The 27,836-nt window shown below is 44.5% G+C and overlaps 1 protein-coding gene across 1 annotated transcript in view; it reads right to left on the bottom strand.

Annotated features, from left to right (window-relative positions):
• Window positions 1-662: 662 nt before the first annotated feature.
• LOC141167221 (uncharacterized) overlaps window positions 663-27,836 on the bottom strand; it is a 51,364-nt gene continuing 24,190 nt past the window's right edge. Inside the window, exons 7-10 of the mRNA XM_073654668.1 lie at window positions 20,700-20,765; window positions 18,835-18,885; window positions 17,386-17,418; window positions 663-721 (exon numbers count right to left, since the gene is read on the bottom strand). Coding sequence (XP_073510769.1) covers window positions 671-721; window positions 17,386-17,418; window positions 18,835-18,885; window positions 20,700-20,765 — 201 coding nt within the window. The 3' untranslated portion in view covers window positions 663-670. The remainder of the gene's footprint in view (window positions 722-17,385; window positions 17,419-18,834; window positions 18,886-20,699; window positions 20,766-27,836) is intronic.

Raw genomic sequence — 27,836 nt, 5'->3', positions numbered from 1 at the left:
CCGGATACTTCTGCTGCGAGCAGCCAGTCATCTCCCGGCTGCTGGCAGCGGAAGTACCCGCACAGCCAGCGCCGCTCCCCGGTTCTCACTAATACAATTCGCTGATTGGTCGCGACCGCCGGCCGCGACCAATCAGCGATTTGGGCGCCAAATTTAAACACCGCTCTGCTGATTGCTCCTGGTGTACCGCATACATATTCTAGAATACCCGATGCGTTAGAATCGGGCCACCAGCTAGTAATATCATAATTTTACATCATTTCAGGGATGTGGAAGTTGATACATTGATAAGCCTTCTCTATAAATAGGCTTTCTCAGTGACATCAGTGTCTCTATTAGGAGAATAGTATGGCCAGCTTTGTTCAGAACCTTCCATGTGTGAAAGTACATGCAGAAATGAATATCTATAATAATGGATGCGTAAATTGATGAATAAAATGAATGGAGAAATCCCATCCAGGCTCTAGAGTACATATCAGCTGAGATATGAATATTGTGTATTCTCTTTACATCATTTCCATCAATGTTGTTAGATGACCTTCAATTCTCTGGTTGCACCATCACAAATGCTTAGAGACCGTCAGAGTCATACAACAATTTTAACATACTACATGAACATATTATATTAGAAATGTCTTACAATTCAGATATATAGCTCATTTTCTGATTATCATCCTAAAAATCCACCAGCAATTTTCTTCACACCCAAACCAATGTTACCCTGAAAATGAAAAACAAGAAGTCAATGTGAATATTTAATTGCGATAATTAAAAAAAGCTTCCTAATGCTGAATTCACGGGTTTTTGAATGATGGACCATACTTGGATCACAATAGACATTTTGTTATTCAAGTAGCTCTGGCGAGGAGACCCACCAGTCCGGCAGGGTATTGCAATGCCAAAGATTTATACAAAAAAAATTATAAAAACTCCATTTTAAAATAGCCAAGAAAAATATTTAATATTAGATATTAAAATCTTTTATTATTCAACTGTTAAGGCCAAGCACTTGGTTATTGTGGTCATGTGACATAAATTCACTATGAATCAGGATTCCAAGCAAAGAGCTGAGCGGACTTCTGTGGTGGTGGAATTGAGAGCAATTAGGCCCGTGTACAAACCGTGATGCACACACTGTCTTTGAGTCTCCTGGCCCTAACTTAACACCTTCACAGGAATATATGAGGCTCTCAAGTTTAGATCAGGAGACCTGTGACCACTCTGGGCAACATGGACATCTGAATCAGGCTTTAATCTTTAGTTAATGTCTATGTAAATGTCTAGTTTCCACTCATGTAGGTGGCACTGGATATCAATTTTTTTCTATGGTAATCCTGATGAAGAAGTTTTAGTTATTTCGAAATGCTTGGCGATTAAAACCGCTATCAATTTATTATGCCCTGGATTCTCTGGATATCCTTTATTCCATACTGCTCAGCACTCCTGCATCTCCTACGTTGGCCCACCAACCTGTGGAGAGGCAGCTGGTTCTTATATATTATGCCTATAAAGTGTTGTGCTTTCTCACAGTAATACCAGGTGAGTAGTGCCGCATCACCATTTAACGTTGTTGTCTGGTTAACGCCCTATTGCACTTTTTTGTCCCCTAGGTTTCTTTATATAGGAATATATGAGGCTCTCAAGTTCATGTCAGAAGTCCTGTGACCATTCCATGCATCACGGATATCTGAATAAGGCTTTAATCTTTAGATACCGTTTATGTAAATTCCTGGCTTCCAGTCATGGGGGTGCATTGGATATTCGTTAAGTCACACTCCCCCTTCCAGTAGTCACGCCCACTGCAGTTTGAATGATGGGTTGAACTGCACTGATGTCATGGTGATGTCATGGGAATATGTCCCATGCTTCATTTTTGATGCATTGTCCAGAAGCCACTGGTATTCAGAAGTTTTGTCTATGTCATGGGAGTGCGAGTCAATGTGAGCAGCGTGTGCTCATGCTCAGGGGTGGATTAAGAGTAGCAAGGGCCCCGGGCAGTTTAGAAGGCGCGGGCCCATCACATGTCACATGATCCCCTGTGATAGATCATGTGATAGTTCACGTGAAATTAATTTGGCACAATATTAACTATAATAATTTTTTTTAGGCTGTGTGCCCACTATGCGTATTTTAAGCGTTTCCGCAGCTGCAATTCCGCTGCAGAAACGCTTAAAAAACGCTTGGTAGAAGGCCTGCCATGTTCCCCAATGATATTCCGCATGTGCTGTGCACATGTTGCGAAAATTTCCGCTGCGGATTATCATTGCGGAAAAATCTGAAGCACTATCAATTATTTTGTGGAAGCGCGGCGTTTTTGCCGCCATTGACTTGTATTGGAGCGCATAATATCCGCATCACTACATGTGCACATGCGGATATCATGCGGTTCAATGTGCGGATGGTACCCGGGTCTGGAAAAGAGGAGACTCTCATCCAGACCGGGGTACCATAGTACCGGTAAAAAAAAGAATAAAATAAAAAATATACATTATGCTTACCTTCTGATGGCCCCCGGTGTCTTTATCCGATGCGTCCTGGCTTGCCGGCAGCTTTCGGTAGACTAAAGAACCTGTGGTGACGTCATTTAGTCATGTGATGGGTCACGCGACCGCTGACGTTGGCAGGCCATCAGAAGGTAAGTATATATTTATTTTTTACCATTCTTTTACGGTCACACTATATAAATCCATGCCGGTTCCATGGATTTATATAGTGTGACCAAGTTGTCAAGCACTTTCCAAGTGATGTTAAAATTGCTTGGAAAGCGCTTGACAACCCACATGCAGAAATGCATGTGAAGAACGCTTCACTTCCTCTTGTCCCTGGCAGAAAAAACGCATGTAAAATCCGCATGCGTTTTTTCTGCCAGGGAGATGCAGAAATGCTCAAAAAAAATCCGGAGCATTTCTGCATGGTGGGCACATAGCCTTACATTAACTGTATAACTTAATATTGAGCACACGTAGCCATCTATACACAGCAGGAGGCCACACGGCGCCATCTATACACAGCGGGAGGCCGCACGTAGTCTTCTATACACAGCAGGAGGCCGCACGTAGCCATCTATACAAAGAGGGAGGCCGCACGTAGTCTTCTATACACAGCGGGAGGCCGCACGACGCCATCTATACACAGCGGGAGGCCACATGTAGTCTTCTATACACAGCGGGAGGCCGCATGTAGCCATCTATACACAGCGGGAGGAAGCACGTAGCCATCTATACACAGCGGGAGGCTGCACGGCGCCATCTATACACAGTGGGAGGCCGCACATAGCCATCTATACACAGCTGGAGGCCGCACGTAGCCATCTATACACAGCAGGAGGATGCACGTAGTCATCTATACACAGCGGGAGGCCGCACGTAGCCATCTATACACAGCCGGAGGCCGCATGTAGCCATCTATACACAGCAGGAGGCTGCACGTAGCCATCTATACACAGCGGGAGGCCACACGTAGCCATCTATACACAGTGGGAGGCCGCACATAGCCATCTATACACAGCTGGAGGCCGCACATAGCCATCTATACACAGCAGGAGGAAGCACGTAGCCATCTATACACAGCGGGAGGCTGCACGGCGCCATCTATACACAGCGGGAGGCCGCACATAGCCATCTATACACAGCGGGAGGCCGCACGTAGCCATCTATACACAGCAGGAGGCCACACGTAGCCATCTATACACAGCGGGAGGCCGCACGTAGCCATCTATACACAGCGGGAGGCCGCACATAGCCATCTATACACAGCGGGAGGCCGCACATAGCCGTCTATACACAGCTGAAGGCCGCACATAGCCATCTATACACAGCGGGAGGCCGCACGTAGCCATCTATAGACAGCGGGAGGCCGCACGTAGCCATCTATACACAGCGGGAGGCCGCACGTAGCCATCTATGCACAGCGGGAGGCCACACGTAGCCATCTATACACAGCGGGAGGCCGCACGTAGCCATCTATACACAGCGGGAGGCCGCATGTAGCCATCTATACACAGCTGGAGGCCGCACGTAGCCATCTATACACAGCAGGAAGCCGCACGTAGCCATCTATACACAGCAGGAGGCCGCACGTAGCCATGTATACACAGCGAGAGGCCGCACGTAGCCATCTACACCGCGTGCAGAATTATTAGGCAAATGCGTATTTTGATCACTTCGATACTTTTTATACATGATGTCCTACTCCAAGCTGCATAGGCTTGAGAGCCAACTACCAATTAAGTAAATCTGGTGATGTGCATCTCTGTAATGAGGAGGGGTGTTGTCTAATGACATCAACACCCTATATAAGGTGTGCTTAATTATTAGGCAACTTCCTTTCCTTTGACAAAATGGGTCAGAAGAGAGATTTGACGGGCTCTGAAAAGTCCAAAATTGTGAGATGTCTTGCAGAGGGATGCAGCAGTCTTGAAATTTCCAAGCTTTTGATGCGTGATCACCGAACAATCACGCGTTACATGACAAATAGCCAACAGGGTTGCAAGAAGCTAAAATTGCTTGGAAATTGCTTTCCAAGTGATGCTAAAATTGCTTGGAAAGCGCTTGACAACCCACATGCGGAAATGCATGTGAAGAAAGCTTCACTTCCGCTTGTCCCTGGCAGGAAAAACGCGTGTAAAATCCGCATGCGTTTTTTCTGCCAGGGAGATGCAGAAATGCTCAAAAAAAATCCGGAGCATTTCTGCATGGTGAGCACATAGCCTTACATTAATTGTATAACTTAATATTGAGCACACGAAGCCATCTATACACAGCGGGAGGCCGCACGTAGCCATCTATACACAGCGGGAGGCAGCACATAGCCATCTATACACAGCGGGAGGCCGCACGTAGCCATCTATACACAGCGGGAGGCCGCACGTAGCCATCTATACACAGCAGGAGGCCGCACGTAGCCATCTATACACAGCGGAAGGCAACACGTAGCCATCTATACACAGCAGGAGGCTGCACGGTGTCATCTATACAGAGCAGGAGGCCACACGGCGCCATCTATACACAGCGGGAGGCCGCACGCAGTCACCCACACACACAAACATATACAGACATATACATACATGCATAAACATATTTGAAACACAATATATATATAAACAGACATCACACAATGATATCTGCCTGCACACACACACACACTCACACACACTCACACATACTCACACACACATACACACACACACACTCACCATCCCCCGGCTCGGCTGCAGTCGTCCAGCTTCTCTCCGGTGCAGCAGTGCAGGCCGGGCGCACACTGCGTGACATCATGCTAGCAGACACGGCCGCGCACAGGGCCGTGTCTTCTAGCTGTGACGCGGCCGGGCCAGCACACAGGGTAGTTAACAGGTGCAGTGCTGGCCCAGCCGAAGAAGAAGCAGCGGCCGTGCGCCGCTGCTGGGGGTGCGGTCCGAGGGCCCCCCGCCACTGTCTGCCCATCTGCGCCACGGCGCCCCAGGGCCCCGGGCGGTAGCCCAGATTGCCCTCATTATAACCCCCCTATGCTCATGCTATTCACGAAGCCTCTGAGCACTTTTAGAGAATGTGCAGATCGAAAATGAAGCCGGGGACATACATGCAGCTTCAAAGTGCATGCCTGGAGCACGCCGTCGTCAATTCAACCCATCATTCAAACAGCAGTGGGCATGACTATAGGCATTTATGTCCCGATAGTAGAAATACTGTTTATTCTAATCGGACACTGTTTCAGGGCTAAGAGCAAATGACTAGAACCAGTCCAGGAGGTAAGTATATATTTTTATAGATTTTTTTGACATGTATAAAGCCATTGACCAATAGTGGCACCCCCTTTAAATGCAGTCATGTGGATAGGTATTATCTTCACTGGTCAAGTTCTTTAAGCCCTTTCCGACATCTTCAGTACATGTATGGTGCAAGTCGGGAGCAGGTGCATGAAGCGGGCTCACACACTTTGCTCTCCACATTGCTGGCAGATGATAACTGTATTCTACAGTCATCATCTTTCTCTAATAGCAGCAGGTGAAGTTGAGCTCTGCTCACTGCTGTTAACTACTTAAATGCTAACGTCTGTCTCTGACAGTGGCGTTTAGGCCTCATTCACATGTCAGTATTTTCCTATCACCCATGACAGCGCCACAACGAGAGGGGGGATCCGCCCTTCCTGGACAGGAAACCTACAGAATAAAAGGGCGGTGCCTCTCCACCACCTCAGTTGGTTTCCTGTCCTTGAGGGGGAACCTTGTTAAAATGGCGACAGAAGAAAGAAGAGAAGATTATTCCCAGACCTGGGCCGTTCGGTTTCCAACAGGGCACAGTCTCTGCTGCGGCCGGCGCCAGGGACCTGGAAGTGCCATGGTGGGTACAAGGGGGCCTGTTCTGTCGGACGAGCAGCAGCCGCACCATTACCTTATGGCGGCTGCCATATCCCGGTTGCGCAGGCGCAGGACGCTATCCAGGAAATCGCGCCCTAAGACGCACTCCAGTGAAAAAAGAAGTAGCGGAGACCCATGTCTTTTTGTCTTCCTGTCAGGGGTCAGCAGCTCCAGCTCTGCACATCAACGGAAGCACCTGTGGAGCTGCACCCCTGTCTGGGGTCAGCAGCTCCAGCTCTGCACATCAATGGGAACACCTGTTGATCTGTACCCCTGCCTGGGGTCAGCAGCTTTGATCAGCACATTATTGGAGGTGCCCCTGCTTGGGGTTGGCCACCCCAGTATTGCTCAGGCATGGCCGGATGGAGAAGAACATACCAGCTGGTGGTCAGTGATCTTTGTGAATGTTTACCTTGTTTATGGGGCCCTTTCCTTGTTATGGTTACTAGGAAAAGCTGAAGGAAGTTGGCGCAAAACTCAAAAATGTGTGTGCGCTCTGTAAGACCCCATATGGGCCAAGGGCCTCGTGCTTTAAATTTGGCTTCAGGACGGAAGCTGGACCTTAGACCTCTAGGCTAAAGTTAGCCACATGTCTGGGCCGCACAGAGCCTCATGATTGGGCTTCAGAATTTACCACAAAAATGAGCCTCAATATGCTCAGTAAATGTTAAAGTAACACTCAGAGGTTTTTACTGTTGTCCTCCAGTCTGTTTACTCCATCCATCGGACGGCACATGGTGTTAATACAGCACATGGTCTTTGTGAAGGTCTGCTGTCCAGTTGCATCTCATCAGTTGGCTCCTTTGAGTGTGGCTAGTCTGACAATTGAGATTTACCACCCAAAGGAAAGGTTTATCCTTCATTCAGATGGATTACTCTTTTAAATAAAAATCTGAGCGCAGTGCCTCATAAAGCCTCTTTGCTCTTCACAAAGAGCACATCATAGTGATTCATAGCATAGCGCATTATAGCACATCATAGTACCTCACAGCGCCTCATGGCACATCATAGTGCGTCAAAGCATAGCGCTTCATAGCACATCATAGTGCCTCATAGCACATCATAGTGCTTCATAGCATAGCGCTTTATAGCACATCATAGTGCCTCACAGCGCCTCATGGCACATCATAGTGCGTCATAGCATAGCGCTTCATAGCAGACCATAGTGCCTCATAGCATAGCGCTTCATAGCACATCATAGTGCCTCATGGCACATCATAGCATAGTGGCTTATGTCACACCATAGTGCCTCATAGCACATCTTAGTACCTCATAGCATAGCGCTTCATAGCACATCATAGTGCCTCTTGGCACATCATAGCATAGTGCCTCATAGCACATCTTAGTGCTTCATGGCACATCACAGTGCCTCATAGCATAGCGCTTCATGGCACATAATAGTGCCTCATAGTGCCTCATGGCACATCATAGCATAATGCCTCATGGCACATCATAGCATAATGTCTCATAGCTAGTGTTGAGCATTCCGATACTGAAATATTGGGTATCGACCGATATTCGTGGTATCGGAGTTCCGATACTGAGTTCCGATACTTTTAGAATATCGAATACCGGAATCGGAAGTTCCCATAATGCCTGCGCTCTGCAGTGTCTCTGAAGGATGACAAGCTGGATGGCAGCGCTCAGCTTACTGTACTTGTCATTTAGTGTTAAAGGATTTATTAAAAAAAATAATAGTGTTTTCATGCACCGTCTCTTTAAAAAAGCCGGCTGGCAATTCAGCAGCGGCATACACCGGTACCCGACAATTTAGAATAGAAAGAATAGAGCATCACACATAGATTAGATAGATAGAAGCATGTCAGTCACATATATAAGAAGTACAGTGACAGTGTTGCTTACTGTACTTGTCATTTAGTGTTAAAGAATTTATAAAAAAAATAATAGTGTTTTCATGCACCGTCTCTTTAAAAAAGCCGGCCGGCAATTCAGCATCGGTACCCGATAATTTAGAATAGAAAGAATAGAGCATCACACATAGATTAGATACATAGAAACATGTCAGTCACATATATAAGAAGTACAGTGATAGTGTTGATTACTGTACTTGTCATTTAGTGTTAAAATAAAGGATTTATTAAAAAAAAAATTTGCGTGGGGTTCCCCGTAATTTTAGTCTCTAGCGGAGGTTAAGCAGACGGCTGGGGCAGATGTTTGAAGCCTGGGAAGGGGGTAATACCCACGGAGCTTCCCAGGCTACTAATATCAGCCCCCAGCTGAATACCTAGCCTTTACTAGCTATTAAAATGGGGGACCCCCAAAAAAATGACGTGGGGTCCCCCCTATTTTAATAGCTAGCAAAGGCTAGGCAGACAGCTGGGGGCTGATATTAATAGCCCAGGAAGGGTGCCATGAATATTGACCCCCTCCCAGGCTAGAAACACCAGCCGTCAGCCGCCCCAGAAATGGCGCATACGTGGGGCTTCACCCTATTTTTGTGTCCAGCCAGGTACATCTAGGCAGCTGGGGGCTGGAATCCGCAGCGCAGGGAGGCCCAAGCTTTCTGGGCCCCCCCCCCGCTGCAAATTGCAGTCCGCAGCCACCCCAGAAAATGGAGCGTTCATAGAAGCGCCATCTTCTGATGCTGTACCCAACTCATCCAGGGCCCTGGTGCGGTGGCTCACTGGGTAATAAAGGGGTTAGGGCCAGCTTGGCATTATCGGCTGGCCCTAAGTCCGAAATTCATGGGGTCACGCCAATATTAGACATGACCGCCATGAATTTCTAGTAAAGTATTTAAAAAAACACAACACCCAGAATAAAGTCCTTTAATTGAAAAAAACACACAATTTTTTAATGTTCTAAATTAAACCATACTTACCATCATGCCCATTCCAGCTGAAACCAACGATCTCCTGCAATAAAAGTAAAATAATAAAGCAACCTCATGAGTCCTTACCTTTCCATGGTTCCCACGACAGCTTCAGCTCTGCTACATTGACATGACAGGCTGGATCGCAGCCGAAAGCTGCCATCCAGCTTGCCATGCCGCAGACACTGAGAAGCGCAGGCATGCTTGCGGCATCCAGATGAGCCGAGGTCATGTCCAATGAACTCGGCTCACCTCATGCACGTCACTGACAGCGTGGGAGAAATGTCCTGCGCTCAGCGCTTCAGCAGGAGAATTCTCCCACGCTGGGATGGCATTGAGATGACAGGCTAGATCGCAGCTGAGCTGCCATCCAGCATGCCATCCTTCATAGACACTGCAGAGCGCAGGCATGCTTGCGCTCTGCAGTGTCTCTGAAGGATGACAAGCTGGATGGCAGCGCTCAGCTGTAATCCAGCCTGTTATCTCAATGCCATCCCAGCGTGGGAGAATTCTCCTGCTGAAGTGCTGAGAGCAATTCTCCCACGCTGTCAGTGACGTGCATGAGGTGAGCCGAGTTCATTGGACATGAGCTCACCTCATGCACATCACTGACAGCGTGGGAGAAATGTCCTGCGCTCTGCGCTTCAGCAGGAGAATTCTCCCACGCTGGGATGGCATTGAGATGACAGGCTGGATCGCAGCTGAGCTGCCATCCAGCATGCCATCCTTCATAGACACTGCAGAGCGCAGGCATGCTTGCGCTCTGCAGTGTCTCTGAAGGATGACAAGCTGGATGGCAGCGCTCAGCTGTAATCCAGCCTGTTATCTCAATGCCATCCCAGCGTGGGAGAATTCTCCTGCTGAAGTGCTGAGAGCAATTCTCCCACGCTGTCAGTGACGTGCATAAGGTGAGCCGAGTTCATTGGACATGAGCTCACCTCATGCTCATCACTGACAGCGTGGGAAAATTCTCCTGCGCTCAGCGCTTCAGCAGGAGAATTCTCTCACGCTCACTGCAAGCGCGGGAGAATTTTCCCACGCGGTCAGTGACGTGCATGAGGTGAGCCGAGTTCATTGGACATGACCTCGGCTCATCTTTATGCCGTCACAGCCAGACACTGCAGAGCGCAAGCATGCCTGCGCTTCTCGGTGTCTGCGGCATGGCAAGCGGGATGGCAGCTTTCGGCTGCGATCCAGCCTGTCATGTCAATGTAGCAGGGCTGGAGCCGTCGTGGGAACCATGGAAAGGTAAGGATGAGGTTGCTTTATTATTTTACTTTTATTGCAGGAGATCGTTGGCTTCAGCTGGAATGGGCGTGATGGTAAGTATGGTTTAATTTAGAGCAATAAAGAATTGTGTGTTTATTTAAATTAAAGGACTTTATTCTGGGTGTTTGTGTTTTTTTTTATCTTTGACTATGGGGATAGTAATGGGGGTGTCTTATAGACGCCTCTCCATTACTAATCTGGGCTTGAAGTCAGCTGGCATTATAAGCTGACATCAACCCCAGTCCTATGACCCTACTGCCACCGCTACAGGGCAGTGGGAAGAGCGAGGCTAAGTGCCAGAATTGGTGCATCCTATGGATGCGCCATTTCTGGGGCGACTGACGGCTGGTGTTTCTAGCCTTGGAGGGGGCCAATATTCATGGCACCCTTCCTGGGCTATTAATATCAGCCCCCAGCTGTCTGCCTAGCCTTTGCTAGCTATTAAAATAGGGGGGACCCCACGTCATTTTTTTGGGGGTCCCCCATTTTAATAGCTAGTAGAGGCTAGGTATTCAGCTGGGGGCTGATATTAGTAGCCTGGGAAGCTCCGTGGGTATTACCCCCTTCCCAGGCTTCAAACATCTGCCCCAGCCGTCTGCTTAACCTCCGCTAGAGACTAAAATTACGGGGAACCCAACGCCAATTTTTTTTTTAATAAATCCTTTATTTTAACACTAAATGACAAGTACAGTAATCAACACTATCACTGTACTTCTTATATATGTGACTGACATGTTTCTATCTATCTAATCTATGTGTGATTCTCTATTCTTTCTATTCTAAATTGTCGGGTACCGGTGTATGCCGCTGCTGAATTGCCGGCCGGCTTTTTTAAAGAGACGGTGCATGAAAACACTATTATTTTTTTTAATAAATCCTTTAACACTAAATGACACGTACAGTAAGCAACACTGTCACTGTACTTCTTATATATGTGACTGACATGTTTCTATCTATCTAATCTATGTGTGATGCTCTATTCTTTCTGTTCTAAATTGTCGGGTACCGGTGTATGCCGCTGCTGAATTGCTGGCTTTTCATGTAATATATTCTACATTATTCTTAGATGTTTTCCTTCATGTAGAATTAACCTACAAGGAAAGAAAGGGTTTATTTTTATTCCGATATTTGTGTCCCATTGACTTGCATTGGTTTCCGGTATCGGAATCGGCGGTATCCGATATTTTTTGGGTATCGGTCCGATCCAATCCGATCCGATATTTCCCGATATCGGAAGGTATCGCTCAACACTACTCATAGCACATCATAGCATAATGCCTCATACCACTTCATAGCATAATGCCTCATAGCACATCATAGCATAATGCCTCATAGCACATCACAGTGCCTCATGGCGCATCACAGTGCATCATGGCGCATCACAGTGCCTCATAGCGCTTCACAGTGCCTCATAGCGCTTCAGTGTCTCATAGCACATCATAGTGCCTTATAGCATCTCATAGTGCTTCATAGTGCCTCATGGCATAGTGCCTCATAGCACTTCATAGCGCCCTATGGCTTTTCATAGCGCCTCATAGCATAACAAATCATAGTGCCTTATGGTGCATTCATGGTGCATTCATAGTGCCGTATAGCGCCTGTTAGTACCTCATAGAGCCTCATAGCACTTCACAGTGCCTGTTAGTACCTCATGGGGCCTCATAGTGTCTCTCGGTCAGGGTGGCTCTGTGCCTTGTAGTGCTTTATAGGGTGTCTGTGCCTTGCAGCGCCCCTGTGACTCATAGTCCCTCTTTGTAAAGGTACTGGTTGCACAAATAAGTTTGTCTGACAAAACCAAGTTCAGTGACTGTAAACTGTGCATGGCAAGCTTACCGAATTCAGGGGGAAAAATATCCTAGCCTCTATTTTGAGATAGAGGGTGGCAGTATTCCTGGCTGGTGCTCAGCTGGCTCGGTGGAATGCTGATTGGAGGCAGGTGACAATAAGAGCGCTTCCTTAGTTTTGCAGGTTAATAATAAACCTTGTAGGGTTTCACTCTTAAAGGTAGGAGGCATCACATACTGCTCATACAGTCATTGAGGATCTGGTCCAATCGAGCGCAGTTTTATTGCTTCTTACTAGTTGCACAGAAGTCATAAACATTAATATTTCTGGTCTTGTCCAAGCGCTGACTAAATAGGACAGACCCTGACTACTCATATACAGCTCAGCTAACTCAGCTTGATCAAACAAAGCAATAATTATCCAGGGCAACCACTGATACTTGTGGAGTCTGGCCTGTGTCTCTGATTAGCTCCAAGACACATACAGTCTGCTCTGCTTTCCAGCTGTCTGACTAAGGTGAATGCCTAGCCTGCTCTGGTGCTTAGCTCTCCAGGTGCCCTAATCAAGACCTGTAAAGCTATTATTTAACCCAGGCCTACCTGGGTTTGCTACAACCCGAAGGGGCTGTACAGATTCATAAGAGTTAGATCATTGGAAATGGACTCTATAAGATCTGCTAGTAAATCTGCAGTTCCAGATTGCTATATAGTAGTATAGGTGTTTAAGGAGGTATATAATCAGGTTCCAATGCACATGAGAATAGTTCTTAGCATAAAATGAGGATTTAGGCTTTCAGTTTGTGTCCTTCCATTCAGATGTTAATGAGCCTTAAGGCTTTATGGAGAATTGTAGCAGTTAGGACAACTCTCATATCGAAGGAAGAGGCATTGACAATAGTTTACCTCAACTATTTTGGGATTATGGGCAGATCCATGGAGCGCTGCAGTACTCACTGGGCAGTGAGTAAGAGTTGTGGTCTCCCAAGGTAGAATAAGGAGTCCTGCTATATGTCAAAATTAATAAGCAGTCTGGCCACAACTCTGAACAAGGCAATATTGCTGTTAATAACTCTAATCTCCTACATTCCAGTAGTAGCATGGTCACAGGTACATACCCGTGGGCTGCTTCTAAAGACCCGGTTCCTTTAACCTAAAGAAGCTTTAGGCAGTATATAAGAAAACTCCATTCATCTATACATGGTCACCATGTTAAGGTCTTGTCATACAACAGAGTAGCTTTATCTTACGTAAACCATTATGGAGGAACTCTGCCAAGATCCCTAATGACACTTATGTCTAATCAGTTCAGATGGCGAAGTCTCACCTTTTATCTTTAACAGCACGTCATATAAGGAGGAAGAGAATTGCAAGTGGACCTTTTTAGCTGTAGACTACTGGAACAGTGTCCGACCTGCATTGAATAAGCAAGGAATGTGAAAGTGAGCTTTGGATCTAGGCCCATTTCCAATCCAAAGATGGCACCCTGAGATCTGAATCCAGTGCTTACAGCTCTTAACAAGCCTTCGCTTGAACCGATGGATTCAGGGTCTTCACATTAAAGACTATTATCCCGGTGGCCCTGACTTCAGCATGGTAAGTTAGTGACATTCAAGTTTTGACGTTAATCCTTTGTTTATACAGATCCTAGAAGATGGGCCGGTTCCGGATCTACCCTATCTTCCGGAGATGGCTTCCAATTTCCATAGAAGTCAGGAAATTGTGCACCTTACTTTCTGTGCTAATCCGGGGAATCCATGGCAGAACAATAAGAAAGCGGATGTCCCCATCAAGCATTTTGTAAGGTTGCGATTCAGTCTTCACCTTGCACCCTCTATAGACACTATAGGCTTGATCTGGGATCTTCTGCTGTCCTTTCTTTTAGGAAAACTGTTCTACAGGCTGTGGTCCCACCCTAACTTTAAAGTTTTCTCTGTAAATCTCTTGTTGTAGTGCTGTCATGGGTGATAGGAAAACATTAAATTACTTACCGGTAATATAATTTTCCCGAGCCCATGACAGCACCCTTATATTCCCTCCCGTCACTGGTAGAAGTTGATCACTTCATTTCCTTCATGGTGTTTGATTCACGCTGTGTGTAGAAGGAAAAATCATGGGATATATAACTATTAAGTAGTGTCCTCTCATGCTCTGTAAACAACTGAGGTGGTGGAGAGGCACCGCCCTTTTATTCTGTAGGTTTCCTGTCCTGGAAGGGCAGATCCCCTCTCTCGTTGTGGTGCTGTCATGGGCTCAGGAAAATGACATTACCGGTAAGTAATTTATTGTTTTAGCATCAGTGTTTGTATGCCAAAGCCAGGAGTGAAACTTACAGAGAAAAACTAGAATTGAAAGTTTGACGACTGTTTGTGTTTTGAAGACATTCCTGGTTTTGGCATACAAATGCTCATGAGATACTGATGCAAAAACGTGTGAATAAAGCCTAAAGGTATGCTCTCCAAGGGTGTGCCATTGTAAATGTCCATCCGCCCCCCCGCGACATGACAACTGGATGCCTATGGGTTGCTATGTAAGCCAGGGGGCTGTTGAAGACTCCCGTGCCTGCTATGAGGGTCCTTCTGTAAAACCCAAACTGATGCTGCAATACAATTGTACTGCAGTATATAATACAAACGATCAGATTGCAGGTTCAAGTCCTCAAGGGGACTAAAAAAAAATAAAAATAATAGTTTAAAAAAACAGAAAAATTTGAATCACCACCAATTCCCCCATTAAAAATAAAGACATTAAAAAAATAAACATATCCAGTAATGGCGCATCCATAAAAGTTTGATCTATCAAAATATAAAATTAATTAACACATATGGTGAGCACCATAAAGAGGAAAAAGAAAAGAAAGGCAGATTTGTGGTTTTCCAGTTCACCGCAACTTAGAAAAAAAAATACAATGAGAAGCAATCAAAATGTATCTATCCCAATATTGTATCAACAAAAACATATACTCGCCATGCAAAAAACAATCCCTTACACAGCTCCATTAATGGAAAACTAAAAAAGTTACCGATCTCAAAAAATGGCAACACAAACAATAGCATTTTTTGGGGGCAAAAATGTTCTGTTTTTTTTATTTTTTTAAGCAAGACTAAATACAGTGGACAAGTTTGGTATTGGCATAATTGTACTGATGTGGTGAATCATAATACCAGGTCATTTTTACCACTAAATGAACGCTGTAAAAACAAAAACTCAAAAATAATGCTTGAATTGTGTTTTTTTCCCACAATTTTACCACATTTGGAATTTTTTTTCCTGTTTTCCAGTACATTGTATGATAAAATCTATGGTGTCATTTAAAACTGTAAAATGGATGGGGTCATTAAAAAAAGACCTCATATGGCTGTCAGTGGAAAGATAAAAAAGTTAGAGCAAAAGCAAAAATTGACTGCGTCAGGAATGCGTGAAGTCAGTTTCCCAAAGATGAAACTTACACCTACAGTGGGAAAAATAAGTATTTGATACACTGCCGATTTTGCAGGTTTTCCCACCTAGAAAGAATGGAGAGGTCTGTAATTTTTATCGTTGGTACACTTCATCTGTGAAGGACAGAATCTAAAAATTAAAACAGAAAATCACATTGTATGATTTTTAAGTAATTAAATTGCATTTTATTGCATGAAATAAGTATTTGATGCAATAGAAAAAGGGAACTTAATGATTGGTACAGAAACCTTTGTTTGCAATTACAGAGGTCAGACGTTTCCTGTAGTTCTTGACCAAGTTTGCACACATTGGAGTAGAGATTTTGTCCCACTCCTCCATACAGATCTTCTCCAGATCTTTCAGGTTTCGGTGCTGTTGCTTGGCAACATTGAGTTTCAGCTTCCTCCAAAGATTTTCTATTAGGTTCAGGTCTGGAGACTGGCTAGGCCACTCTAGGACCTTGAAATGCTTCTTACGTAGCCACTCCTTAGTTGCCTTGCCTGTGTTTTTCGGGTCATGGTCATGCTGGAAAACCCAGCCACGACACATCTTCAATGCTCTTACTGCGGGAAGGAGGTTGTTGGCCAAAATCTTGCGATACATGATCCCAACCATCCTCCCTTGAATACGGTGCATTCATCCTGTCCCCTTTGCAGAACAGCACCCCGAAAGTATGATGTTTCCCCCACCATGCTTCACGGTTGGAACAGTGTTCTTGGGGTTGTACTCATCCTTCTTCTTCCTCCAAACACGGTGAGTAGTGTTGATGCCAAAAAGTTCTATTTCGATCTCATCTGACCACATGACCTTCTCCCATGCCTCCTCTGGATCATCAAGATGGTCATTGGCAAACTTCAGATGGGCCTAGGCATGTGTTGGCGTGAGCAGGGGGACCTTGCGTGCCTTGAGGGATTTTAATCCATGACGGTGTAGTGTCTTACTAATGGTAATGTTTGAGACTGTGGTCCCAGCTCTCTTCAGGTCATTGACCAGGTCCTCCTGTGTAGTTCTGGGTTGATCCTTGACCTTTCTCAGAATCATCCTTACCCCACAAGGCGAGAACTTGCATAGAGCTCCAGCCCGAGGAAGAATGACAGTCATCTTGTGCTTCTTCCTTTTTCTAATAATTGTGCCTACAGTTGTTGCCTTCTCACCAAGCTGCTTGCCTATTGTGCTGCAGCCCATCCCAGCCTTGTGCAGGTCTACAATTTTGTCCCCTATCTCCTTAGACAGCTCTTTGGTCTTGGCCATGTTGAAGAGGTTGGAGTGTGATTGATTTATTGTGTGAACAGGTGTCTTTTATATAGGTAACGAGTTCAAACAGGTGCAATTAATACAGGTAATGAGTGCAGAGTAGGAGGGCTTCTTAAAGAAAAACTAACAGGTCTGACGAGCCAGAATTCTTGCTGGTTGGTAGGTGAAAAAATACTTATTTCATGCAATAAAATGCAAATTAATTATGTAAAAATGATACAATGTAATTTTCTGTTTTTTATTTTTAGATTCTGTCTCACACAGGTGAAGTGTACCTACGATAAAAATTACAGAGCTCTCCATTCTTTGTAGGTGGGAAAACTTGCAAAATTGGCAGTGTATCAAATACTTATTTTCCCCATTGTATAAGGCATTAATGGTATTTCCTTGGGTTATGGGAAAATTGTCTGGTAAAGGAAATGCGACATAAATTATATTTGTTGCTTACTTACCAGGGTGTCACTAAGGGTAGAGAGTGTTTTCCCCTAAATAAACAATGCAAAAATTAATAAACCTGTAGGTAATAAGGGTTTAAATACTTGTCTATAGTAAATGTAATGTATTAAAGGGATTGATCAGGTGGTGCGCACACTGGCACAATTCTTCATTTTTCCCAGTGTGAGCGAACAGTCATGTGAATGCATGTATACGATTTACATATTTGTGGTCACGTGTGACCTAGACTTATTCGGCTTCTTTCAACAAAAGTTGAAACAACGGATACTGGAAGCCTGTGCTAGCATTTCTTTTGCAGTGTTGCTATCAGTGTGTCAAGAGTGGGAGAAGAGGGTTGCATTGACAATCCAACACAATGGGCAGCACTTTGAACACATTTTATAAGTGGACATAAACTTGTAAAAAACTCATGAAAGAATAAAGTTACGTTAAAACCAAGCACACCATTGTTTTTCTTATGAAATTCTAAATAAGTTTGATGTGTCACATAACCCTCTTCCCATTGCAAAAAATGAAGTTGGATCCAAAATGGCCGACTTCAAAATGGCTGCCATGGTCACCACCCATCTGGAAAAGTTTTCCCCCTCCCATATACTAATGTGCCACAAACAGGAAGTTGATATCACCAACCATTCCCATTTAATTTAGGTGTATCCATATAAATGGCCCACCCTGTAGTTTATGGATTTGTGTTTAAAGGTATAGCACTACCTACAAGACTATATTTGTTGAGACACTGTAATATTTTTGGTTTATACCGAGAGAAATGGATTTCTACTCTGATTTGTCTCTCTAGTCTTTTTCTTTTCATCTTTGGCAAAAATATGATGCGCCAGGAGTAGGTCAGACCCAACTTTGACATGTAAGCCCTGCTCTCCTCACTGATCTCTCTGTAAGCATCAGCTGTGGTTACCAGTGGGGAAGAAGAGTTGAGCAGAATGAACACCTCTGAAGTGGTGGTTCTTATCCCATGGCAATGTTAGCTCTGGTCTACTCCCCACTTCCTCACATTGACAATATCGTGGAATGAAAGCTGCAGCTGCAAGAAGTTTTTGTAGCTCTGTTCTACTCCACTTCCCTACTTATAAGTACAACAGATGCTAGCAGTGAGATCAATGAGGAGAGCAGGGCTGTGTGTCTCACACAAATAAAGTTAAGTCTGACCTTCTATTTGGGCATGTTCTCAATTAATGCCTCTCTTAGTGAATACAAGAAAATAAACTTTACATGCTAATATTTCTGAAATGAAGATGAGAAATGAAAAAAACAAACAAAAACATTTTACTCAGCTGTGCAGCCACTATTTCCATGATGTGGCCAGCTTAACATGCTCAGACTGGAAAAGGTCCTCTTTGAGCACTGTGGTTTATATAAAAGGCAAGATAAAGGTAAAAGATCATATAATAATGTAATAGCGGCATTAGTCATATATTACTAATTCTTACCAGTAACTTGCATACTGTATTTAGCAGCTGACCTGTGACTTCCAAGTTATCCTTAAAAAATATAAAAGAAAAACTATCAATATATTTACAGACATACGTGACTACGCCACCAATGGATTGCGGTCAGTGCGGACCGCCGCTGCAAGGCAGACCGCTGGGGCTGATGGTGTATGCAGCTGAGGTAGTGTGACTCCCCACGGGAAGAGTGCAGCCCCAGGGCAGAGAATGTGGATGATGGGAGTGATGGTGCACGGGCGTCCCAGCACTAGTAGTGCTGGTGCGGCGATGAAGCACAGACACGTGGGGTTGCAGTTCAAGTTCTTTACTCACAGTTCTTTATGTCCCAAGTCATTCCGCGGGCAATGACCGCCCAAGCCGTGCTGCGTCCACCAGGCAGAGGGGCTCGGTCAACCCCCAGGCAATTCCAGAGTGTGTCACAGGACTCCCTTCTACTCCTTTCTCTGGCCGTGCCCCACCAGTGACACTACATCTGTCCAGCTCCCGCGGGCCTTCTCTTTGGAGGGCTTCGTGCTCACCTTCCTGACCCTATGTGGTATGCCTTTCTAATAGGTGTAGTGAGGGGTCGCACCAAGATATGATCGCGACCGCCGGTCCTTGGCTGAGGATTAGTCGCCTCCACCAACTTGGGATCCGGTACCCTGTTCTGCCAACCCGTCACCCGCAATCTCCTGGGCCTTTGGGGTTCCTTCTGCCTTCGTGTCTCTGGGCCTCTCTTGGTGTTCTGTTCCTTTCCTTCTTTCCTTTCTTTTCCTTTCAGTTTCTGTCCTCTCTGCTGGCTCTGGCCTTCACTCCAGGCCTGCCTCGTGGAGCTGGGCCCAGACTGAGCCACAGCTCCCTGTCAGCCCTCTCTGGCCGAACTCCTTCTCTTCTCCAACTCTCTGCACTGACTTCTTCTCTTTCAGTGCTGGCTGGGCCTCACAGGCTAGGCCCGCATCCGGAGCAGAGCTCCACAGAGGCCCTGCTCTGTCAGTTCCTCTCTCAGACTGAACACTGATCTAAGATGGTGCCCACCTTATATACCTCCCTCTCTGTGTATGAGCCCAGGTGACTTGCAACCAATGGGCTCCTACCTATGCCCAGAAACCCAACCCCTATCTGCTCCTACATCACTGGGTTTTCCTCCCCACTCCCCACTCCAGCCAGGGACAGATTCTGTCGTGCCTGCATTTCTATCTAATGGGAGCACCATTGAACTGTCCCCCGGAAATGGGGTGTGTGTGATGCATGCAGCTAACCGAGCCCTGGTCCACACTCCATCCTTACCCGGGAGAGGAATACCACACCTCTGGGCTGAGGTGCAATACCCCTGTAGCGGCCGAACCCTCGGGGCACTACATATGGATAACAGGTTTAAAAGAACCCAGTACCACTGGACAGACATTTTAATTTCAGGAGTCTTACTTTGGGAAGTTATTGCTTTGTATTGCATATGACCTGTATATCATTATTAGCATGTTACACATGTAATCATTCCTCATACGTAATCATCATGACTCAAAAGTCTTCCAGCATCAGGATCGCAGAGATTTTTCGCTTATTCAGCTTTGATAATTATGTAAAGATATGTGCATGAAGACATAAATATGTGTCATATATAAAGTATGAAATCTTTGAAAGCCACATCAATTCCAATGACTATCCACCTCCTGTACATGTGAATGGACTCTCTTCCTGGATTTTTGTCTGAACTACAGAAAAAAAATCCACTGCAGATTCCCCTCACCTCAATTGTCTTACACCATATATTTTCACATGACAACTGTCCGTAATTAATGGCAGCAGTCACAAATTATAAGTAACGTGTAGAGGAAAAATGATATTAGCAAAAAAATGCAAAATGTTACCGCGATCTTGAGAATTTCAAAGACTAGTCGATCAGCAATCTTCCCTGCATTGTCAGTAACTTGTTCCTAAACAAATATAATTTAGAGATTTAAAATATCTAAGCATCTTAACAGTAATTGTACAATCAATTACCATAGCACAAAAACATGTATAATATATGATTAACAGTAACAAAATTATAATCTGAACAATTGTCATTGAATATTGTTCTTTAGTATCCCTTTTTCATTTTGGAGTTTGTACATAGTTTCATAACAGGAAAGAAGTCTCATCCAAATTTTTATTTCGTAATCTGTCCTAATTGTATGGAGGTTATTAACTTACTTAGAGATTGCACGTTCCTTGATTGCAATCACCGCTCTGGTCCTCTTCTGGCAAACATGACCTCAAAACAGATTAGCCGGCTCACACGGGGTTCATGAGTGGACCGGAAGTCGCTTTCTCAATGTAAAGGTTCATTCACACATCAGTTTTTCTCGTATGAGTGCCATCTGTGTATTTCACAAATAACACTCATACCTATAAAACTCTATGGGGCTTTTCATATGTCAATGATTGTTTTGCACATGCAAAATTGCGGGGGAGGAGTCCTGAGGAGATAATTTGCATATTCCCACTGCATTTTGGGGTAAGTGAAGAGTCTCCGCGAGCTCAAAGAACACTGGATTTTGGCTGTTGGAGCTGAAAAGAGGACATCGGTAAACCAGGGGAGGAGTCCTGAGGAGATAATTTACATATTCCCACTGCATTTTGGGGTAAGTGAAGAGTCTCCGCGAGCTCAAAGAACACTGGATTTTGGCTGTTGGAGCTGAAAAGAGGACATCGGTAAACCGCGCGCCGATAAGCGCGCACATTTTGAAGCTTTTTTTTAAAGTTTTTTTTCACTGTTTTCAGAACATTAACAATAAGAACATGGAAGAGTCCAGGAGCCATTTGGTGAGCTGCATATCCTGCTACATGTTCACAGACTTGCCAGTGGAAAAGCCAAACTTCACATGCCAGAAATGCAAGCTTGTGTCCCTGTTGGAGGAAAAGTTGCAAAATCTAGAAGAGAGGTTAACTACCTTGAAAATCATTAAGGAAGGTGAAGAGTTCTTAGACAGAGCAGAATTATCTCTTCATGATTCAGAAAGAGAAGAAATTCGAACTGCACCTGAGGAAACAGAGGAATGGAAGCATGTGACCCACAGAAGCAGGAGGATCGAGAGGCAGTCAGCACCCATACTGCTCAGGAACCAGTACCAGGCTCTCACGCAGGAGAACCATGAAGAAATACAGCAAAATAAGACTTTGCCAGCAATGAATAACCTTGTAAGCCCTCAGAATCCTCCTGGATGGATAAAGAAGAATGTTGTGAAGAAAAAACGGAGAGTGGTGGTCATGGGAGATTCCCTGTTAAGAGGAACAGAGGCCGCTATCTGCAGACCAGACATAACCTCAAGAGAAATGTGCTGTCTTCCAGGAGCAAAAATTAAAGATGTGTCTGACAGGATATTAAGACTCTTCAGACCTACAGATCACTACCCATTCCTGCTAATACATGTGGGGACAAATGACACCGCAAGAAATTACCTGGAAACCATCTGCAGTGACTTTGAAGACTTAGGCAAGAAAGTGAAAGAATTGGGAGCGCAGGTGGTCTTCTCATCCATCCTCCCAGTGGATGGCCATGGAACAATGAGGTGGAATAAGATTCTACAGGTGAACAACTGGCTACGTCGATGGTGCCGTCAACAAGGATTTGGATTTCTGGATCACGGAATGAATTACCTATACGATGGACTACTTGCTAGAGATGGGGTGCACCTTACGAAGACTGGAAAACATGTATTTGGAAGTCGCCTTGCTACACTCATCAGAAGAGCTTTAAACTAGAACAATGTGGGAAGGGAAGCAAAAGGCCAGAAAAAGCCATACAGCTGACAAATACTATTGAGATCTCTGCTACTGGAAGTGGAAAGGAAGAACAAAGACAAAACAATTTAAATAATAAAAATATGGGAGGAAGAGAAACCAATCACAAACTAAAATGTTTTTATACAAATGCACAAAGCATGGGCAACAAACAAGGAGAATTGGAACTACTAATGCAGGAAAAGGAATATGATGTCATTGGAATCACTGAAACTTGGTGGGACGATACACATGATTGGAATAAAAGGCTAAAAGGATACAACTTATTTGCAAGAAACAGACTTGATAAACGAGGAGGAGGTGTTGCATTGTATGTTAGAAAAGCGTATATCTGCACAGAGATTGAAGCTTCAGAGACTGGGAGTTCTGTGGAAACTGTTTGGGTAAGAATACAAGGAGAGAACAACGGAAAGGACACCATTGTAGGCATTTACTACAGGCCATCTGGGCAAGCTGAAGATATGGATGAACTCTTTATGTATCAAATGACCAAGTTCTCCAAAAAATATGACGTAGTGGTCATGGGAGATTTCAACTATCCAGACATTTGTTGGGAATCTCTCTCAAGTAAAACTAACAGGTCAAGCAAATTCTTATCCTCTCTTGCTGACAACTTTATCTTCCAAAAGGTAGGGGAGAAAACAAGGGGATCTGCTACTTTGGATCTAATCCTTATAAACAGGGAGGAAATGGTTGAGGAGGTAAAGGTGGCTGGGACCCTAGGAGGCAGCGATCATGCTATTATAGAATTTTGGATAACTAGAGGAGGAAGACATGTGAAGACTCAAACTTCAAGGTTAGATTTTAGAAAGGCAGATTTTAAGAGACTCAGAAAGAGAATAGGAGGGATCCAATGGCTGGATGTCCTTAAGGACAAAAATGTCCAGGAAGGATGGGAAATTTTTAAAAATGAGATTCTCAAAGCACAATCGTTAACAATCCCGAAAAGTAGGAAGAATGGGAAGCATTTAAGGAAACCAGGATGGATGAACACAGAACTTAAACACATGCTAAAAAGAAAGAAAGAAATGTTTATTAAATGGAAAGAGGGAGGCATATCTAAAGAAGATTATAATGCAGTCTGCAGATCCTGCAGGGCACGTATCAGGTTAGCTAAAGCTGACAATGAATTAAGGCTTGCAAGAGATGTCAAAAGCAATAAAAAAGGATTTTGGGGGTATGTCAAAAGTAAAAGAAAAGTCAAAGATGCTATAGGATTTTTACAAGATGAAAATGGAGAAATGGTAAGAGAGGATGTTGAGAAGGCCGAACTTTTTAATTCCTATTTTGCATCTGTTTTCTCTCAGAAAGAAAATGTAACATCAACTGATCTTCACTGTCCTTTTAAAGGAATAGAGGAATCCAAGTTATCTGTAAACAGAAAGATTGTGAGGGAATATTTAGCTATCATAAATGAGTTCAAGTCTCCAGGTCCAGATGAATTACACCCCAGAGTACTGAAGGAGATCGTAGAAAAAATTTTAGAACCACTCTCCATAATCTTTGAAAATTCTTGGAGAACAGGAGAAGTCCCAGAAGACTGGAGAAGAGCAAATGTTGTTCCTATCTTCAAAAAGGGGAAGAAGGTGGACCCAGGGAACTATAGGCCGGTGAGTCTGACTTCTATACCAGGAAAGATCTTTGAACAAATTATTAAACAACATGTATGTAAGTACATGGATAAGAATGAAGTGATTAACCAGAGTCAGCATGGGTTTGTAACTAACAAGTCATGTCAGACTAACTTAATTTCCTTCTATGACAGAATCACTGACTGGGTGGATCAGGGAAATGCTGTAGATATAGTATATCTTGACTTCAGCAAAGCATTTGACAAAGTATCTCACACCATCCTTATTGAAAAAATGACCAAGTATGCAATGGACCAGGCAACTGTTAGGTGGATTCATAACTGGCTTAGTGATCGGACTCAAAGGGTGGTTGTAAATGGCTTCACATCCAGCTGGATGAATGTCTCAAGTGGGGTACCACAGGGCTCCGTCCTGGGACCTGTATTGTTCAACATCTTTATCAATGATTTAGATGAAGGAATTGAGGGTAAACTGATTAAATTTGCTGATGACACAAAGCTAGGAGGGATAGCTAATACTAGAGAAGAGAGAGAGAGGATTCAAAAAGACCTAAATAAACTGGAGCAGTGGGCAGCAACCAACAGAATGGTTTTTAACAGGGAAAAATGCAAAGTACTACATCTGGGCAATAAAAATGAAAAAAGCATATACAGAATGGGAGGAATAGAGCTAAGCAACAGTACATGTGAAAAAGACTTAGGTATACTAATAGATCATAGACTGAACATGAGTCAACAGTGTGATGCAGCAGCAAAAAAGGCAAATACAATTCTGGGATGTATTAACAGAAGCATACAGTCTAGATCACGTGAAGTCATTATCGGTCTTTACTCCTCTTTGGTCAGACCTCATCTGGAATACTGTGTACAGTTTTGGGCACCACATTTTAAAAAAGACATAGACAAACTGGAGCAAGTTCAGAGAAGAGTGACCAGAATGGTGACTGGTCTGCAAACCATGTCCTATGAGGAACGGTTGCAGGATTTGGGAATGTTTAGCTTGCAAAAAAGAAGACTGAGAGGAGACTTAATAGCTGTCTACAAATATGTCAAGGGCTGTCACATTGTAGAAGGATCATCTTTATTCTCATTTGCACAAGGAAAGACTAGAAGCAATGGGATGAAACTAAATGGGAGGAGACACAGATTAGATATTAGAAAAAACTTTTTGACAGTTAGGGTGATTAATGAGTGGAACAGGCTGCCACGAGAGGTGGTGAGTTCCCCTTCAATGGACGTCTTCAAACAGAGGCTGGACAGACATCTGTCTGAGATGATCTAGTGAATCCTGCTTTGAGCAGGGGGTTGGACCAGATGACCCAGGAGGTCCCTTCCAACTCTACCATTCTATGATTCTATGATTCTATGTCTGATTTTAATGCGAGTGTCAGATCAAAATCGACAATGTAAGTCTATGGGTCTGAGAAAAGATCGGACAGCACTTGGATGTTGTCTGAGTGTGGTCCATTTTTCATGGACTGATGGGTAGGAAAAGCCTGAAAAAAAATTTTTCTTTCTCATTCAAGAAAAACTGATGGATCTTGAACCAAACTCTGATTGTAAAAAATGACACACTAACTAAACTCTGATGAAACTGTGATAAAAAAGCACTAATGAAACTTAGTTCGATATTCTCATATGAGAAGATCACTGCTGACGTGTGAATGAGGCCTTGTGGAACATCTTTCAGATTCTCATAGACTTACACTGGAAAAGCATCTACTACTTGACATTGTAAATGATATGTGAACTTGCTGAAGAGTGGTCATGTGTGACCAGAGCAATGCTGGAGAAGATGCTGATCAGTAACTATTTGCACACCATTACATAGATAATTAAGAAGGTTTACAAAATAAATATTTTCATGAGACCTCTCCTTTAACTGGACTCATGTCTTATTACTGTCATTGTTTTACACCTGAATATACAGGACCTATCATGTTTTGTATTGCAAAACATCTTTTAGAAGTCTCAATATGGTCTTCAAGATGTGACCTGGGCAAACCTCATTAGTAAACCCCAATTATGAGTACAACGTAATATTCCTAATATGTGTAATGTGCTTGAAAACATCTTATCTGACGCTGGGGTATGAAATAGTTTTGGGATCCTGTCAGTGGTCCGAGGGATACGTAATGTCAGCTTGGCCCAGTTTTACAGACGACCCCTGTCCGCACAGCACAGGGAGGCATGGGGAGTGAGAGCAGGTGGCCCATGCGACCGCCGGTGTGTCACAACACTCGCTCACAACCCTGACAGGCTGAGAGACTCCTTTCACTAGCACCAGAGCCTTGCCAGCCCGGTAGGACTGCCACCAGTCCCTCGTTACATATAAGCCGGTCTGTTAACAGGATTATATCGGGCCAGAAGCTAGCCACGGTAGCATGTAATGTTAAACTGAAAACACAGACGTGTAGATTTGTGGATCGAGATAAAAGAGCAGCCCAAGGTTAAATTGGATATTTAATCGCCTTAAGGGCACACTAGACAAAACACTATATACACAATGGATATAAATATACAATGGTCAGATATGCAAATACAGGTGGTAATACAATAAGTATAAGCAGATGATACAAAAGTCAGTTACCAGTTGGTTCTTAGACATTGGTGCTGGCAGCCACATGGGAGGTGTGGGGTGCCAGCTGTTTCTAGTTTCTTGCAACATGATACATGGCGTGACTTCCCTTAGAAATAAACCAGGGCCACAGCCTTGCATGAGCAATTAACCCCTTGGTCGATCACTTCCTTTCCCGCCCCCGGTATGGTCCTATTTTCCCTCTTCTTAGGTCTGGTAGCTGAAACTCCAAAACCTATGATGGATCATAACGTCTCAACGGAAGGTTATAGGGAGGCGGTTTTGGTGCCATCCGATATGGCCGAGGTCCCCGTTACACTTGGAGACCAAACACAGCTTCTTTACCTGGCTTCTACTAGCTGTTCTGCGTATCTCCCCACCCCAGGGTGCTAGACCCCGGAGGGCATTCGACCTGTTCCCAAAAATGTAACTGGTATATGGCTAGGACGTACGATAAGTCCATAACTTCTTATGAAATTACGGCCCCTGTACATCTGGAGGGATAACTTTGGAGCAGTTAAGAAGCTTAGGCACCCAGCAGGGGTTTGTCCTGCCAGAAAGGCCTTGTTACCAGCTAGGTTGCTGGGGGTGTGAGTTTTCCCCTGGAGCTTTTGAAGCTGGACCACCTGCTGATCCAGGTGTCCTGTCTCAGCTATCTTGAACCGGATATCATACAGTCAATTGGCATAAAATTATATCCCCATATCCTTCACACCTCCTTTCTTTAGAGGGCGCTAGGGGGCAGCACTTTCCGGTGCTCCCTTGCGCGCCTGTCGGCAACCTCTGCTCGCCGAGATAACCCATCTGTGTTACCGTGGTCACCGCCCTTCGGGTGGCAAATGGTGACGTAGTACTGCTGGAGCGCAAGGCTCCAGTGTTGAAACCTCCCTTTCCTTTTAGATATGGTGTGTAACCAGCTGAGGGTGTTGTGGTCCATCTCCACGGTGAAATGGTGCCCATATAATTAAGGCTGCAGATGCTGCAGGGCCCACACCACTGCCAAGCATTCCTTCTCCATTGTGGAAATAGAAGGTTCTAGATGGCGTTTCCATT

The sequence above is a fragment of the Phyllobates terribilis genome, unplaced genomic scaffold (genome assembly GCF_046119375.1).
Source record: "Phyllobates terribilis strain yellow unplaced genomic scaffold, ASM4611937v1 Scaffold_11__3_contigs__length_659146591, whole genome shotgun sequence".
Lineage (NCBI taxonomy): Eukaryota > Metazoa > Chordata > Amphibia > Anura > Dendrobatidae > Phyllobates > Phyllobates terribilis.
Note: the sequence above shows the minus strand (reverse complement) of the source record. Positions and strands in the feature narration are given on the sequence as shown.